Source organism: Sycon ciliatum, chromosome 5 (assembly GCF_964019385.1).
Source record: "Sycon ciliatum chromosome 5, ocSycCili1.1, whole genome shotgun sequence".
NCBI classification, from domain to species: Eukaryota; Metazoa; Porifera; class Calcarea; order Leucosolenida; family Sycettidae; genus Sycon; species Sycon ciliatum.
In genome coordinates, this window is record NC_088647.1 from 3461748 (window position 1) to 3475955 (window position 14208).

Genomic DNA, 14208 nt, shown 5'->3' on the forward strand with positions numbered 1-14208 from the left:
AGTGTTGATCTCTAAGCAAAATTAACGATGGATTTATGTGTCTACACTCTTGTGCAACACTCATCTCTGCAGCGGGAGGATGATTCTGATGATGAGTCCATTGCAACTACACTCGAGCCTACCAACGTTTCTGATAAGTTGAGAGGTAGCAATATAGCGCCGGCTAGGAAACAAGTCCATTCGAAGCAGCGTCATCACACAGAACCGTCTTTAGGCACGAGTAATATATGCCGCCAGCTACCTGTTACCGATGAAGAGATAGATGAGCAAGATGAGGAGGAGGATGACGGTGACGATGAGAAGGGTTCTACTTCTCGCCGGAGAACCTGCCCTAATCCGCGTGTGAAATTGGGACGTGGAGCCCGTGTCACATCGAGACCCAAAGCAGCCTACTGTCGTCAAGCATCGATTATCTCGGAGGATGATAGGCCTGACTCTGGTCCGTCGTCGTTAGTAGACGGCACCCAGCTCAAGGAAGAAGAGCTGTGCTTGGTCGAGGACTCATCCGACGCCTCCACAATGCGTGAGTCGGAGCATGGGTGCCTTGTGTTTTGTGAGTGTGTTGCTAAGCAAGCGCTTGAGCTCAATTACGGTGCGTTTCAGTGCGTTTTAAAAGTATTTCCGTCTGTTTCAAAAACAACAGTTAGGCCGACATCTATACCATGTAGAACCTGTGGTCACCTTGAGCATTAAATTTGAAAGAAAGAGAATGGCGTTTGTTTTCCTTTCGCTTATAAATGCATGTCAGGAAAATTACAATTCTTGTCTGATCACTGTAAAAAAAAAGTAAAGTTCGCACGTCCACGTTACAACCGGCTATACAATTGCGTTGAGAACACAATCAGCTTAGGAAGTTTCGCTCGTGCCAGGCCACCACCGTGCCTGTGATACCAGGGTGGAAGATGCAGAGCCTAACGGCGAGGGTGAGGTGGTACCTCTCACAACCAATGCCCGACAGGGGGGCGAACCTCGTTAGCTGCATCCATGTTAGGGCCTGGTCAGACTGCGGCAAATTTTCGGTGCCTGACGAAAAAAGAAAAGCGTCCAGAATTTGAATCGCGATCACACTACACATGTGGGGAAAATGAAAATTCAAACTTCATTTCGAGCGTCAAGTGGTAATCTCCACGAACGACGTCAAATTCCTTCACCTTGGGGATCGCCAACACCTTCAGTGCAATCCTTGCAACCATCCTTATGGGTTTTGTTGTTGTCCGTGGCCAATTAGCTCCTCGATATTGAGATGAAAAAATCGGTGAATATCAGCGTCAATGGTGTATCAGCGTCAAAATCCTGTTTGGAGCGGAAAAGCGTGGTCCGTTCTTCCCTTTGTTTGGAGCGTCAACTCTCGCTTTTGCCGCTCTGGCGGCAAGTTACTATGGAGATTCAGATTATAATCCCAGGATTATTTCGATTTTGCCGCAGTCTGACCAGGCCCTTACCCTCACTCCGAGTAGTGAGTACCCAGTTGCCCGTGGGTGCTGGCGCAGTTCCTTGCATGTATAGTGGTTCACGCATGCATCACCGCCTTTTTTAGCACAGTATACGCTCCCTGCTCCCAGCGCGGGTCTCGAACTCAGGACCTTGTGATTCGCAGGCAAGCCCACAACCACTCGGCCAAAGCGCCGGTCTGATCACTGTCCTGAAGAAAAAATATCAACCCCAATTGTAGGGCATACTAGTACATGTATTGTATATGCAAGCTAGGTGAGGTATACTTGCCCCTGTGTCCACTTGCAGGAGGTGATGGTTATGACCAGTAGGTAGTCATAGCATATAGGGAGACAACATACAGGTGGCTGTAGTGATAAATCATGTGAGTTTGGACGCCCGGGCTGCCAGTTGCAGCCGCCCCTGGGGCAGCGCCAATTCGTACACGCTCGCATAATTATTGCATTGCTTGTCTGGGCCGCGTTTGGATTACAGCAGGTCAAGATCGCGCGTTGCAAAGACCACGGATCATGTAGAACTTCCAAATCAGGGTGGAAAGTTCTCGAAATGCACATCGTTTAGGATATTATGATCTCGTGTTGTCTCCCTATATGCTACGACTCCTGGTGTCCAGTTATGCACTGAAGCCACAAACATTTGGTAAGCTTGGTGTGGAAGGCAGAGCTTGTCTTCAGCTATAAGGAGTTTTGGGACGAATGTTCTTTATGAGGAAAGAATCCTTCTGTTTCAAACGAACGAATGTTCCAACCTTCTATTGAAGTGCAGCATACAAAGTTGTCCTCCGCGATACATATAGACATTGTCACATAGGCCAAAAAATTACAAAGCACCCGCAAGCCAGGATATTCAAGATACCGCCCGAGTGTGCCTCAGATCAAGGACCAATGTGTGATACTCTAATTTCAGAAGTTTTAGATCCTCAATATTTTCGGTATGAGGGCAAAAGGCCAGGTTAGGTGAACAGAAAATTTAGGTGCAGAGTAGCAGTTCCCTATTGGACTATGTGTGTTAGTGTTTGTTCGGTGTATTGGAATTTTAGGCATGAAACAGGCGCACCGAAAGTACCACAAATAAAGTACACTGAAAATTTGTGAAATTACAGTATGCAAAATTTATTGCATGTCACGTGAGGGTTGCCTGTACTACAGCCAATGAGCGCTCTTGCTCAGCGGTCTGTATTTCTCGGTATTGCCCGGCAAGTTATTGCCCGCTCAGTTACATGTACGCGCATGCGGACTGTCATTCTTGTACTTTGTGGTTCGTGATCAGATCAAGTTGCTACAGTTCGGAGTTTCAAATTTGAAACACAAAACAGCAACTAACTTGATCTGACTACAAACTACAAAGCACGAGAATGACAGACCACATGCGCGCGCATGTAACTGAGCTGACAATAACTTACTTGTTCCACCCACCTGAACCAGCCGCTTCAGCAGGTGAATGCAACCTTGACATCGATATCGATGCGTTGATGAGCAGCCAACGAACTTGACGAACTGAATGCGTTCGAGACGAAGTGTGGAGCCCATCCCAGTTTCAGTTCCTGTTCCTACACGCAGTGCTCAATCACGAACAACAACACCATCGATATCGTAAAGAAATAGAGAATTTCAAAACCACAAACGACGTTTACCACTGAACAAGTGCATCGGGAGACTGAGAAAGTCGGAAAGGTTTCTCTCCATTTTCTGGAATGTTTGGGTCAAGCATGCAATAAATGATTTACTGCGCCTCGTACGCACTCGTACACGGGCAATACCGGCTTGATACATGACCTCACAGCTGGCGCCGCTCGGTCATGTATCAGCCGGTATTGCCCTTGTACTCGTGCAGTAAATCATACGTACGCGACTTCGACCAGAGCGCACAGCTACAGGCGCGTACAAGTGCAGTGTGTACAAGTAAAATATGTACACGAAGGTTCTTTTGAATTGAGCTCCTTCTTTTGAATTCGAAAACGAAGATCATTCGAACCATCGAACCTTCTTCCCAACACTAGTTGTAGGCGATGGTCCGATTTTAGGGAAAGCGGTGTTTTGCCACTGTAAAGTAGAATAGCAAACCTGTCCAACATGGCTGAGAAGGCAGGCCGGTCACACTCCTGGTGATGGGACTCTTCAACCACTGCAAACTGCATAGACATGTGGTTCGTATGGACAGATTTGAATGGTTACTGTTGAAGCAAGGTCTGTTGGCAGAGTTGTCTGTACTCTGAGGGCATGGTGACAGATGTGCTGTGTTAACCACAGAATACTTACTTGTGAGTTTGTGGTCCATATATGTACCTCACAGCTCAAGTGGATATGGGTAGCTTCGGTGAAGTAGGTGTCATCTTGCACCACAAGCAGGCTAACTCATTGGTCGAGGAAGAGGAAGTCGATGAGGATGGCGAGGAAACGGAAGGGACGGGAACTGAAGAGCTGACTGTCACAACAAGGTGTGTGTGTATAGGAATTCCCTATTTACATGTATACTGAGAGTGAGGTCCATGGATCTTTGAGTGGATGTGTGACTGAATTGCACATATCCTGAACCTCTACTGCCTGGTTTCCACCAAGCATGTCAGCAAATTAATTTGAAGTTTCCGTGAAAATGTGGACGCTCAGCATGCCGTGCGCCATTGCTTCTCTTTACTACATTTTGTTGCATGTGCTACACATGAGTTGTATGTGTTGCTTGTAATTATCATGCACAGTCATCTAGTGCCTTGCTATGCCATCGCATGACACTCCATCCATGTACGGCTTACCTGCACATGACACGCGTTCATAATCAACCAACATATGTGGTCTAGCTTGTCATCGTATTGTACACATCCGATTCTGGATCCTTCTATCTTCTTCTACTGCTTCTAGCACCTTCCGTCCAGTTCTGATAATCTGGAGTGATTTGCATTTCTTTGTTCTTGTTGTTTATGTTCACAAGCAGTGAAGTCAAAATAGAGTGCTCTCGCATGTTGGGTGTGTGCTCGAAATAAGTAACAAAGTTCAAGGATCGAACTTTACATGGTGTCAGAATAATGTCAACCCGCACAGCCCCGGCCCCTGACCGCTTCGACTTTTCTGCCCCGCAAAAATGGCCTCTGTGGCGAGAACGATTCTCGACCTACCGCCTTGCTACCAAGCTTCACAAGGAAGATGGTGAGGTCCAGGTAGCAGCTCTGAAATATGCGTTGGGTCCGGACGCTGAGCCTGTGTTCCTCCAGCTTCAGTTTGACGCAGATGCTGATTAGAAAGACTTCGACAAAGTGCTCAAGAAGTTTGGTGACTATTTCACCCCGAAGACGAACCTATTCCACGAGCGGATGGTGTTCGAGCGTGCAGCGCAGCGTCCAGGTGAGACGGTGGAAGAGTTTCTCCATCGTCGGCACGTGATAGCTGAGACATGCGAGTTCGAAAATAACAAATCCGATCGCATTCGTGACCGTTTCGTTGCCACCTTGCTAGATGAGAAATTAGCAACGGACTTGCAGCTGACGGACAATCTGACCTTGGAAAAGGCTACAGAGAAAGCTCGCGGGTGCGAGCTCGTCCGCCAGCAAGTCGCCTCACAGCGCGGCCATGCCAGTGCTACACCTGCGTCAGCCACTGTCGCTGGTGCTTCTGCTGCTCCTCGTAAGAGCGCAGGATCGTTCAAGAGTAAGTCTGATGGACCTGCCGGCAGTCAGTCTCACAATCTCTGCATGTTTTGTGGTGGTAAGTCCCATACCCGCGACCGCTGTCCTGCTCGGGATGTTATCTGCCGCAGCTGCTCCAAGAAAAGCCATTACGCCCGTGTGTCGCTCATCCAAGAAGGGGTCACACTCATCTTCCAGGCAATCCAGTAGCTCTGGTGCACATTCTCTGGCCACACAGGACGATCCGGGTGTGACTGAGGATTGGGCCTACTTGGATTTAGATAGTATCGCATCAGGCAGCTGTCCATGGATGTGTGATCTGCTGTTGTATGGGAAGTCCGTACCGTTCAAGATTGACACTGGAGCGGATATCACTGTGATTACTCTAGCAACATACGAATCCATCAAGTCACCACCGCCTCTGAGCTCTCCTACAACACGGTTGACAGGAGCCAATGGTGATCGCATCGACTGCAAAGGCACATTCAGCGCAACTTTGTCCAGCCCAAAGCTCAGTTCCTCGCAGCACCAGCTGGAGATTCACGTTCTGACACGGGGCAAGTCCAACCTCCTGAGTCGCGAAGCCTCACTAGCAATGGGTTTTGTGTTCAAAGGCATCTCAGAAGCGAAGCAGCCACCACTTGGACGCATGCTGGGTGAGCCCGTCAAGATTGCTCTGAGGCCTGATGCCGTTCCGTACCAGTGCTCAACAGCTCGTCGCGTTCCGATTCCGATCCTGCCGAAGGTCAAAGCAGAGCTTGTCCGCATGGAAGCTGCCGATGTCATTACAAAGATCACAGAGCCTACGGACAGGTACGCACCCATGGTGCCCGTTGCCAAAAAGAACGGCGACGTCCGGATATGCGTAGATCTGCGACGTCTGAATGCTTCGGTCAAGCGCGAAACCTTCATCCTGCCCACCGTCAACGAGACATTGGCAAAGCTGAGTGGCGCAACATGCTTCACCACCCTGGATGCAGCGAAAGGTTTCTGGCAGGTGCCTCTTGATGCTGAAACAGCTAAGCTCACCACGTTCATCACGCCATTTGGACGTTACTACTTCCGCCGGCTTCCGTTTGGCATAACATCGGCGCCAGAAATATTCCAGCGCAAGTTAATGCAATACCTGGATGGCCTTCCAGGGCTGTGCGTCTTCATGGACGACATCCTGGTCTTTGGTGCGACGGTCGAGGAGCACGATGCTACCTTGGAGAAGGTCCGATCAATCCTGCGCAATGTTGGTGTCGCCCTTAACCCCGACAAGGAACATGTTCGCCAATCGTCAGTTGAGTTCTTGGGCCATGTCGTCTCCGCTGATGGAGTCAGCCCCAGTCAGCAGCGCCTCGCCGCTATCTACGAGCTCCAGGCACCAGCCGATCTCCAGGCACCAGCCGATCTCCAGGCACCAGCCGATCTCCCTGCGCTACGTCGCGTGCTGGGTATATTTAATTATCTCAGCAAATTTCTGCCGGAAATGGCCACCGTCTCTCAGCCGCTCCGATTGCTCCTCCACGCTGACACGGTCTGGTGTTGGGATGCTCCCAAGAAGAAGCTTTCCAACGACTCAAACAACTCGCTAGCCAGTCTCCTTGCCTAGCATTCTACGACGTCTCTAAGCCAACTCTTCTGCGAGTTGATGCCAGTGGCTATGGTCTGGGAGCTGTTCTCCTCCAGCAGCAGTCAGCTGGCTGGCAACCTGTCGCGTACGCCTCCCGATCTCTCAGCGACGCCGAGCGCAACTATGCGCAGATTGAAAAAGAATTTCTAGCCATCGTCTGGGGATGTGAGTACTTCGCCCAGTATCTCGTTGGTAGCAAGCCATTCACGGTGCATACTGACCATAAGCCCTTGGTTCCCCTGGTAAACAGCCGTGATCTAGATCGAGTGCCACTTTGTTGCCAGCGTCTGCTACTTCGACAGGCTCGTTTCGACGTCACTGCCGAACATGTCCCCGGCGGTGATCTTGTTGTGGCCGATGCTCTCTCTCGAGCACCACTACCTACCACCGTCTCTACCTCGTCTTTTCTCAGTGACGAGATCGCTTCTCTTGCCGATTCAGCTGGCGAAGAGTACATGTCGTCTGGATTCTCGCTTGCCCTACGAGATGCCACCCAGGCTGACCGCGTCCTGCAGCAAGTTGCTAAATTTGTTCAGTCTGGCTGGCCTGATCACAGCAAGGACGTCCCTGCTGACATCCTCCCATACTTTGCCGCCCGCCAGCATCTCTCTGTTGCCAACGGTCGTATCTTCTATGGTGCACGGGTGGTTGTGCCTGCATCTCTGCGTGATATGGTCATCCGCAAGTTGCACACGTCTGCTCATCACGGTATCGTCAAGTGCCAGGCGCAGGCCCGCCAATCTGTCTGGAGGCCGTCCTGGAAGAATGTCGCTTCTGCTGTTACGCAATGTCGCACATGCTGCCAGCAACTGTAGCCAACCTCCGGAACCTCTCCGACCGACTGAGTTTCCTTCACTCCCGTGGCAGCGAGTTGGTTCTGACCTGTGTCAATTCGGTAACACAACATACCTGGTGGTTGTCGACTACTACTCGCGCTATGTTGAAGCCTTGCCTCTCCGTTCCACCACGTCTGCCTCTGTCATCACTGCTATGAAAGCCATCTTCGCCCGGCACGGTGTGCCTGAGACTCTCGTCACGGACAATGGGCCGCAGTATGCAAGTGATGAGTTCGCCCGGTTTAGCTGTCAATGGAACTTTGATCATGTGACGAGCTCGCCGCATCACCCGCAAAGCAAGGGGAAGCAGAGCATGCAGTGCGCACTATCAAGCAGCTTCTAGCGAAGTCGGACGACTTCCAACTGGCTCTCCTCACCTACCGTAGCACGCCACTTCAGAGCGGGTTCTCGCCATCACAGTTACTGATGTGCCGCAGCCTCCGTGGTACGCTACCGGTGGAACCCTCCACTCTCCTGCCGACGCTCCCTGCAGGTGAGAAGCTGAGGGAGTGGGAGCAACATCGCCGAGCACAGTCAAAGGATAACTTTGATACACGTCACCGGACCAAACCTCTCCAGCCCCTGCAGCCTGGTGATGCCGTGTGGATTGCAGATCAGCAGAGAGAAGGACTGTTAAGTCATCGCTGTCTGATCGGTCTCTGCTGATTGCAGTACCCAGCGGCACGATCCATCGCAACCGGCATCAGCTGCGTTTCCTGCCCGCTAGCCCACCGGAGTCTGTTGAGATTCCCAATAGTCCTCCGGCACCCGGCCGGCCGCAGCGTGCCCGACATGCCCCCAGTCGCCTCATTGAAGAGATTTGACTGTCTCTCCGTCTCTCTCAGAGTTATCATGCGATTTCTTGCAAGTTTGTCGCAGCTGTTTTTCTGTCGATATTATCGTGCTTTGTTCTTTTGAGTATTCCTCCGATTTCTTTCCTAAGGGGGGAGATGTTGTATGTGTTGCTTGTAATTCTCATGCACAGTCATCTTGTGCCTTGCTATGCCATCGCATGACACTCCATCCATGTACGGCTTACCTGCACATGACACGTGTTCATAATCAACCAACCTATGTGGTCTAGCTTGTCATCGTATTGTACACATCCGGTTCTGGATCCTTCTATCTTCTTCTACTGCTTCTAGCACCTTCCGTCCAGTTCTGATAATCTGGAGTGATTTGCATTTCTTTGTTCTTATTGTTTATGTTCACAAGAAGTGAAGTCAAAATAGAGTGCTCTCGCATGTTGGGTGGGTGTGCTCGAAATAAGTAACAAAGTTCAAGGATCGAACTTTACACATTTTTCCGTCTTGGGCCCATTGGAAACTTGCCACTGAGAGCAGCACATACGTGCCAGATTCAATGCAGCTGATTCAGAAAACAGCTCACTGGGGCCAGGAATAGGACGAAGTAGTCTCCCAGCCCCACCCCCATAATGATTGCAATCAAGGACGCATTTTTGAATTTTCCAAAATCAAGAAGTCTCACCCCAAGATCCCGTTGACCAGTTTTGTCGTAGCTCATCGACGATTAACCTAAAGAGGTTTCAATTTTCAGTACCACAATGGGCCTTTCAACTATGAATATGAATATGGACAAGAACGGCTGGAGGGTTTCACCATCTACATGTAATCATACTAAAAAGTGAGATTTACTGCTGAAGTATGTAGTAGTCCACTTCAGAACAGGGTTGTTTGTGCTTGTGAGGATTACTGATGCATGAACTGACTCAGAATGTCTGCTGATAGGCAATACCAAGAGTAGATAAACAAGAGTGTGCAACTCCAAATCTCTCCTGCATAATCTGCAGATACCCCCGCCCTAGGCGGAATTTTTTGTTGACGTCATAATTTTTCAGAAGAACGCGCATTTTGCCGCAGAGCAGTGTGAGCGCTCGTGCTGGGCACCGGCCTTGTAGTGTAAAGCCGGCCAAGAGCACGAGGGAAAACTTTCCGAAAGACTCGCAGCGCGTGCGTTGTCGAAAAGATTACGTCAACAAAAAATTCCGCCGTGGGCCTACCCATCCGCGAGTTCCACACTCTTGTTTATCTACTCTTGGCGATACTGCTCTAATACTAATTTCCTTGGGCACAATGGTGTCCTGTCCTGTTTCTGTGTTGTAACCATGCAGTAATAGAAGACAACGGTGGCACAGCTTTACCAATCGTCATATGCCAACCATCGCACAGGACCAGTGAGTGGAGCTGATAGCTTTCATACAAACTGTTCTCTCTCTCTCCTCTCTCTCTCTCTCTCCCTCTCTCTCTCTCCTCTCTCTCTCTCTCTCTCCTCTTTCTCTCTCTCTCTCTCTCCTCTTTCTCTCTCTCTCTCTCCGCCTACCTACCTGTCTGCTTATCTTTAGTTTGCCATAATCGTGTTTTCGAATCGCAGGCAAGTTTCTCCAGTGAGCAAACGAAAATGACTTGATTTTGATATGCATCATGTTCCATTGCTATTGTTGATATGCATCATGTTCCATTGCTATTGTTGATATGTTGCTTTGTCTACTGTCAAACTGCTCATCTGGGCAGGTAGAACTCTTTTTTTTGACGTTAAACCAGCATGAATTTGCAAGGAAACTTGTAGCGATCAGTGTTTCATGTCAAAAAAGAGGAGGCAAAAGATCCATGATGAAATTCACAAGCATTCACAATGGCATTACAGTACATGTAAGAAAAGAAGAATGTGTAGACACACTTAATTAATTGCCGTATATGTATGTGTTTGCCCATGTGCGTGTGTGTATGTGTGTGTGTGTGTGTATGTGTGTGTGTGTTTGTTCGTTTCCTCTATCTCGTTGACATCGTTGCTGTCAATCTTGAACGTAAATGCACCGCGTGTTGCATCTGCTGACCTGACTGTGTAAGTGTGCAACACGGTGTTGCCTGCATGACAGAGTTGTGCAATCTTCTTCTGCTTCACCTGCACCTGCTAAGTTTTCTTGGCGGTCTGTTCAAGCTATCCTGTGCATTCTTGTTGTGAGCTGATTGTGTAAACGGTGCTTCGAGGTTTGTGGTGAAAGTAGCGTGTAAAGTTGACTGTTTATGTAAACTAGACTCGGGAGGAGAGCCAAGGATTAATTTATAAGAAAAAAGGACCAAAGAGCTACAAGTTACGCTATAATTATCCACTAACACCACCTGTTACTTTACAATCAGCTCACGCGATAACATTGCACGGCTTGACCAAGTTTATGTCAACTGTATGACTTGCTGCAGCTCCTCACTGACAATCAGCGTGCAGAAACCACCGAATAACCTTACCTGCAGCCTGACTGTCAGCCGGATGCAAATGGTGCAGCATATGTCACTGCTCAAGCTCACGTCGCAGTTGGAGTGCTACATCACCCCACAACTGCCCAAAAGTAAACGGCAAAAGTAAGTGCGGCGGCATATGCCACGCCCGTTGCTTGCTGCATTGTGTGAGCACGTGCGACAGTAACGTTAATTCACATAATGCGTGTGAATGTGTGCGATGGGTGCATCCGAACTATCTGGGTATGCTTGCCTACTCTACATCCCACACATGTGTCTATGCGTACAGTATCCTACCCTAACCATGACTCATATTGGCATATTGGATGTAGTGTAGGCCATTTTTCCTTTCCCCGCATCTGCTTTTCCGCTGTCCACATTGGCTGCTATTTCAACGGCTGCCAGTAGTTTGTGCAGATGCGTCTAAGTTTCACCTCATGTACATGCACTGTTGCCCCTCAGGATCATCAGTTATTTAGACTACACGAGAAAGAAGACGTTTGACTATGACAGGACTGGTAAGCCATTGGAAATCTATGGTTCACTTGTGCAATAACTACATTGTATAGCTTTGTGTGCCGCCGCATCAAGAGTCACGCCATTGTTAACTGCCAAATGAAAGAGTTGTTTGTGTTACATTCCCGTCTTCACCCTAAGAAATGTCACGGTGCAGTTTGATCTGCTGTTGTTATTGTTGCTGTTGTTGTTGTTGTTGTTGTTCAAATCTTTATCCTCACAATGGTTAGTGGCCAATAAGCGATAAAAAGTATGCGAGAGGAGAAATAGCGAGGCAAAGTTGAGTTGACAGGGGTTAACGTCTACTTGAGTGTGTGGGCAGGAGTGTGCGCTATAAGAGCATACAGTCCAACAGAATTATGGAGCAAAAGTATTTTCTGGGATTTCAACAGATTACGAGAAGGGATAGGGACAGCGACCTGTCTGCAGAGTTGGCAAGTGTCAAGTACGAGATGTTGCTGTGGCCATTGTTGTTATTTGCTGCAGCAACATTATTTGGAGTTCCGCTGGACGTCCTAACAAGACGCCATGGTCACCCACTACCACGGCACATCATGTTTGCTTTAGACTATATCCTATGTAGAGGTCAGTGAACACTGCTGCCGGATGCACTGAATGCTGCAACGTCTTTGCTCGAGCACAACCTTTACTGCCGTTTTATGACACGCTGTTGCCTGCTCAACATGCCTGATGGTGATCTAACATGTGTGTGCAAGTCCTTGTCGTGTTGTGAAGCATGTGAGAGCATTCCTGGCTATCCATGTGTATGTTCATACTTCAAAATATCTACAGTAGGGTGGACTCTCTTGCATATACATTGTATGTACAGGCACCCGGGCAACCAAACCAGAAGGCGTCTGCATTACAGAGTCCAATGCAATGTTGATTGAAAGCAATCGGAAGCATTGTCTGGCTGTGGAATGATGTCCATTTTGAGGAGGTATCCACAACAGCAATATTCTACAGTGTACAGAAAACTTAAAGAGTGTACTGTATGTACTGTTATTCTTGTCTGATATCCTGCTTTGCTTTCCTGACCACTTTTCTGTGCTGGCATAGGGATTGAAACGCATGGTCTGTTTCGAGTTGCCGGCTCTTCCAAACGAATCCGAGAGTTCAAGAAGAAGGCAAGCACATCGGAGGATCCCATTGATTTTTCTGAGATTCCAATGCCAGACATTGCCTGCCTGGTCAAGGAGTATTTCCGTGATATACCGGGCCGGCTGTTCACGCCAAAAATGACAGAAGTGATCATTTTGATCGGTGCTTGTAAGTGACAATACAGTCACTCAGCGGTGGTGTTACTGCTGCTGTGGACGTGTGTGTTTGCGTGTGTGTGTGTTGCGTTTGGGTGCGTGTGTGTGGTTGTGTGTTCATGTGTGCATGTGTGCGCACTAGAAAGTAGTACAATGGAATGGATCCTTAGTATGACATGCCGTCTTGGGGACCGGGGATATGTACAATCATGTACTTTGTTGAGAAGCTACACCTGGGAGCGTTTTTTCCAGCCATGCTGCTACCCACAGTCAACTGGGAACTTGTGGCCAGGCGCAAAGGGTACATGGATGCGGCTAGTGGGGTTTCTCGGCACTTGTGCAAGTGGTTGTGAGACTTTTCCCCTCGTCCCCATAGTTAGGCTCTGCTTCTGCCGCTAGGGTTTACCGGGTGTTAGCGGCCGTCGTGAGTTCCCTTCGGGAGCAGATACGATTATTCTGTATTTCAATAGCAAGTGTCGGTCTTATTCGGGTGTGTGCTGCATGAGTTTCAGGACGACCATGCGTGTGTTAGGAATGCTTTCAACTATTTGAGTGGGTTTGAACCGATTCAAATCCAGTCTGCTGCTCTGTGCTACGTGTACAACTAGATGCATGTGGAAATTAAGCTGTGGCTTCATCTGGTCTTGTTTGCCCGCAGCGAAGCGGCAATGGGCCCAGCTGATTTCATTTTGTGTCCTGTGTCCTGCTCTTCTGATCACTGTGCTTTCAGTTGTGCCTGAAGAGTTGCAGATACAGGCGTTTCAGCACATCATGCTGCTGCTGCCTGATGAGCACAGAGAAACAATTTTCTGCATCCTGTCCTTTCTGCGTAACATCTCTGAACATCATGCTCAGACGAAGGTCAGTGGAGAGCGTAGTCTTTACACAGCTTGCATCCGATAACACATAATTAACGCACTCTCCACATACAGGCATGCACCCGGCTCAGAACACATTGTTTTCTGGTTGGCATATCAGGGATATTGGGCGGAGCAGCTGGCGTGCATGAGAAAGACAGGTCGGCCTGCTCTGCGCAGGAGCTGTGACCCGGTGCACACATAGTGTGTGTGAGAGAGAGACAGACAGGTCGGCCTGCTCTGCGCAGGAGCTGTGACCTGGAGCACACAGAGTGTGAACGAGAGACGGTCGGCCTGCCGTGGGCAGGAGCTGCGACCGGTAGTGATTGAAATGAGCCAGCTGCGGAGATAGACTGCCCTCACCCGATATAAGTATATTGACAAGAGTTGTACTGACACTGTTATTGAGGAAATTATGGTGACAGTGACGGAGAGATAGTGATCCCCAGTCGAATGGGGTTGGGAGGGAAGGGGAAATTGACACTGACGGACAAACCAGTGAACAGTCAAGTCGTCAGAAAGCAAAAGTGACAAAGGAGTCTCTCTTTTCTCCTTCTCTCTCTCTAAAGCAAGATTTGGAATGCATGCGTGGGAGAGTGGCGCGCGCTGCGCATGCGCATGTATAGCAATGACATCATAATCAGATGCATGATCATCAGACTAAGTATGAGTGGTAGATGTTCCACGTTCGTTAACAGGGCTTAGCGCACACGCTAAACCACCACTAACATGATCGATGACGGGAAGGTAGCAGAATTACAACCATGTTGTTCTCTGTGGCATAACATCTTTTCAGCGTCCAA

General features: G+C 49.0%; 1 protein-coding gene across 2 annotated transcripts in view; it reads left to right on the forward strand.

The window, feature by feature from the left end:
• LOC135817204 (rho GTPase-activating protein 7-like) overlaps positions 1–14208 on the forward strand; it is a 31953-nt gene that overhangs the window by 7469 nt on the left and 10276 nt on the right. For both annotated transcript variants that reach the window (XM_065330334.1, XM_065330333.1), the window contains exons 5-12: positions 73–523; positions 3745–3889; positions 9654–9716; positions 10759–10899; positions 11239–11294; positions 11779–11877; positions 12352–12561; positions 13279–13409. In XM_065330334.1, coding sequence (XP_065186406.1) covers positions 73–523; positions 3745–3889; positions 9654–9716; positions 10759–10899; positions 11239–11294; positions 11779–11877; positions 12352–12561; positions 13279–13409 — 1296 coding nt within the window. The remainder of the gene's footprint in view (positions 1–72; positions 524–3744; positions 3890–9653; positions 9717–10758; positions 10900–11238; positions 11295–11778; positions 11878–12351; positions 12562–13278; positions 13410–14208) is intronic.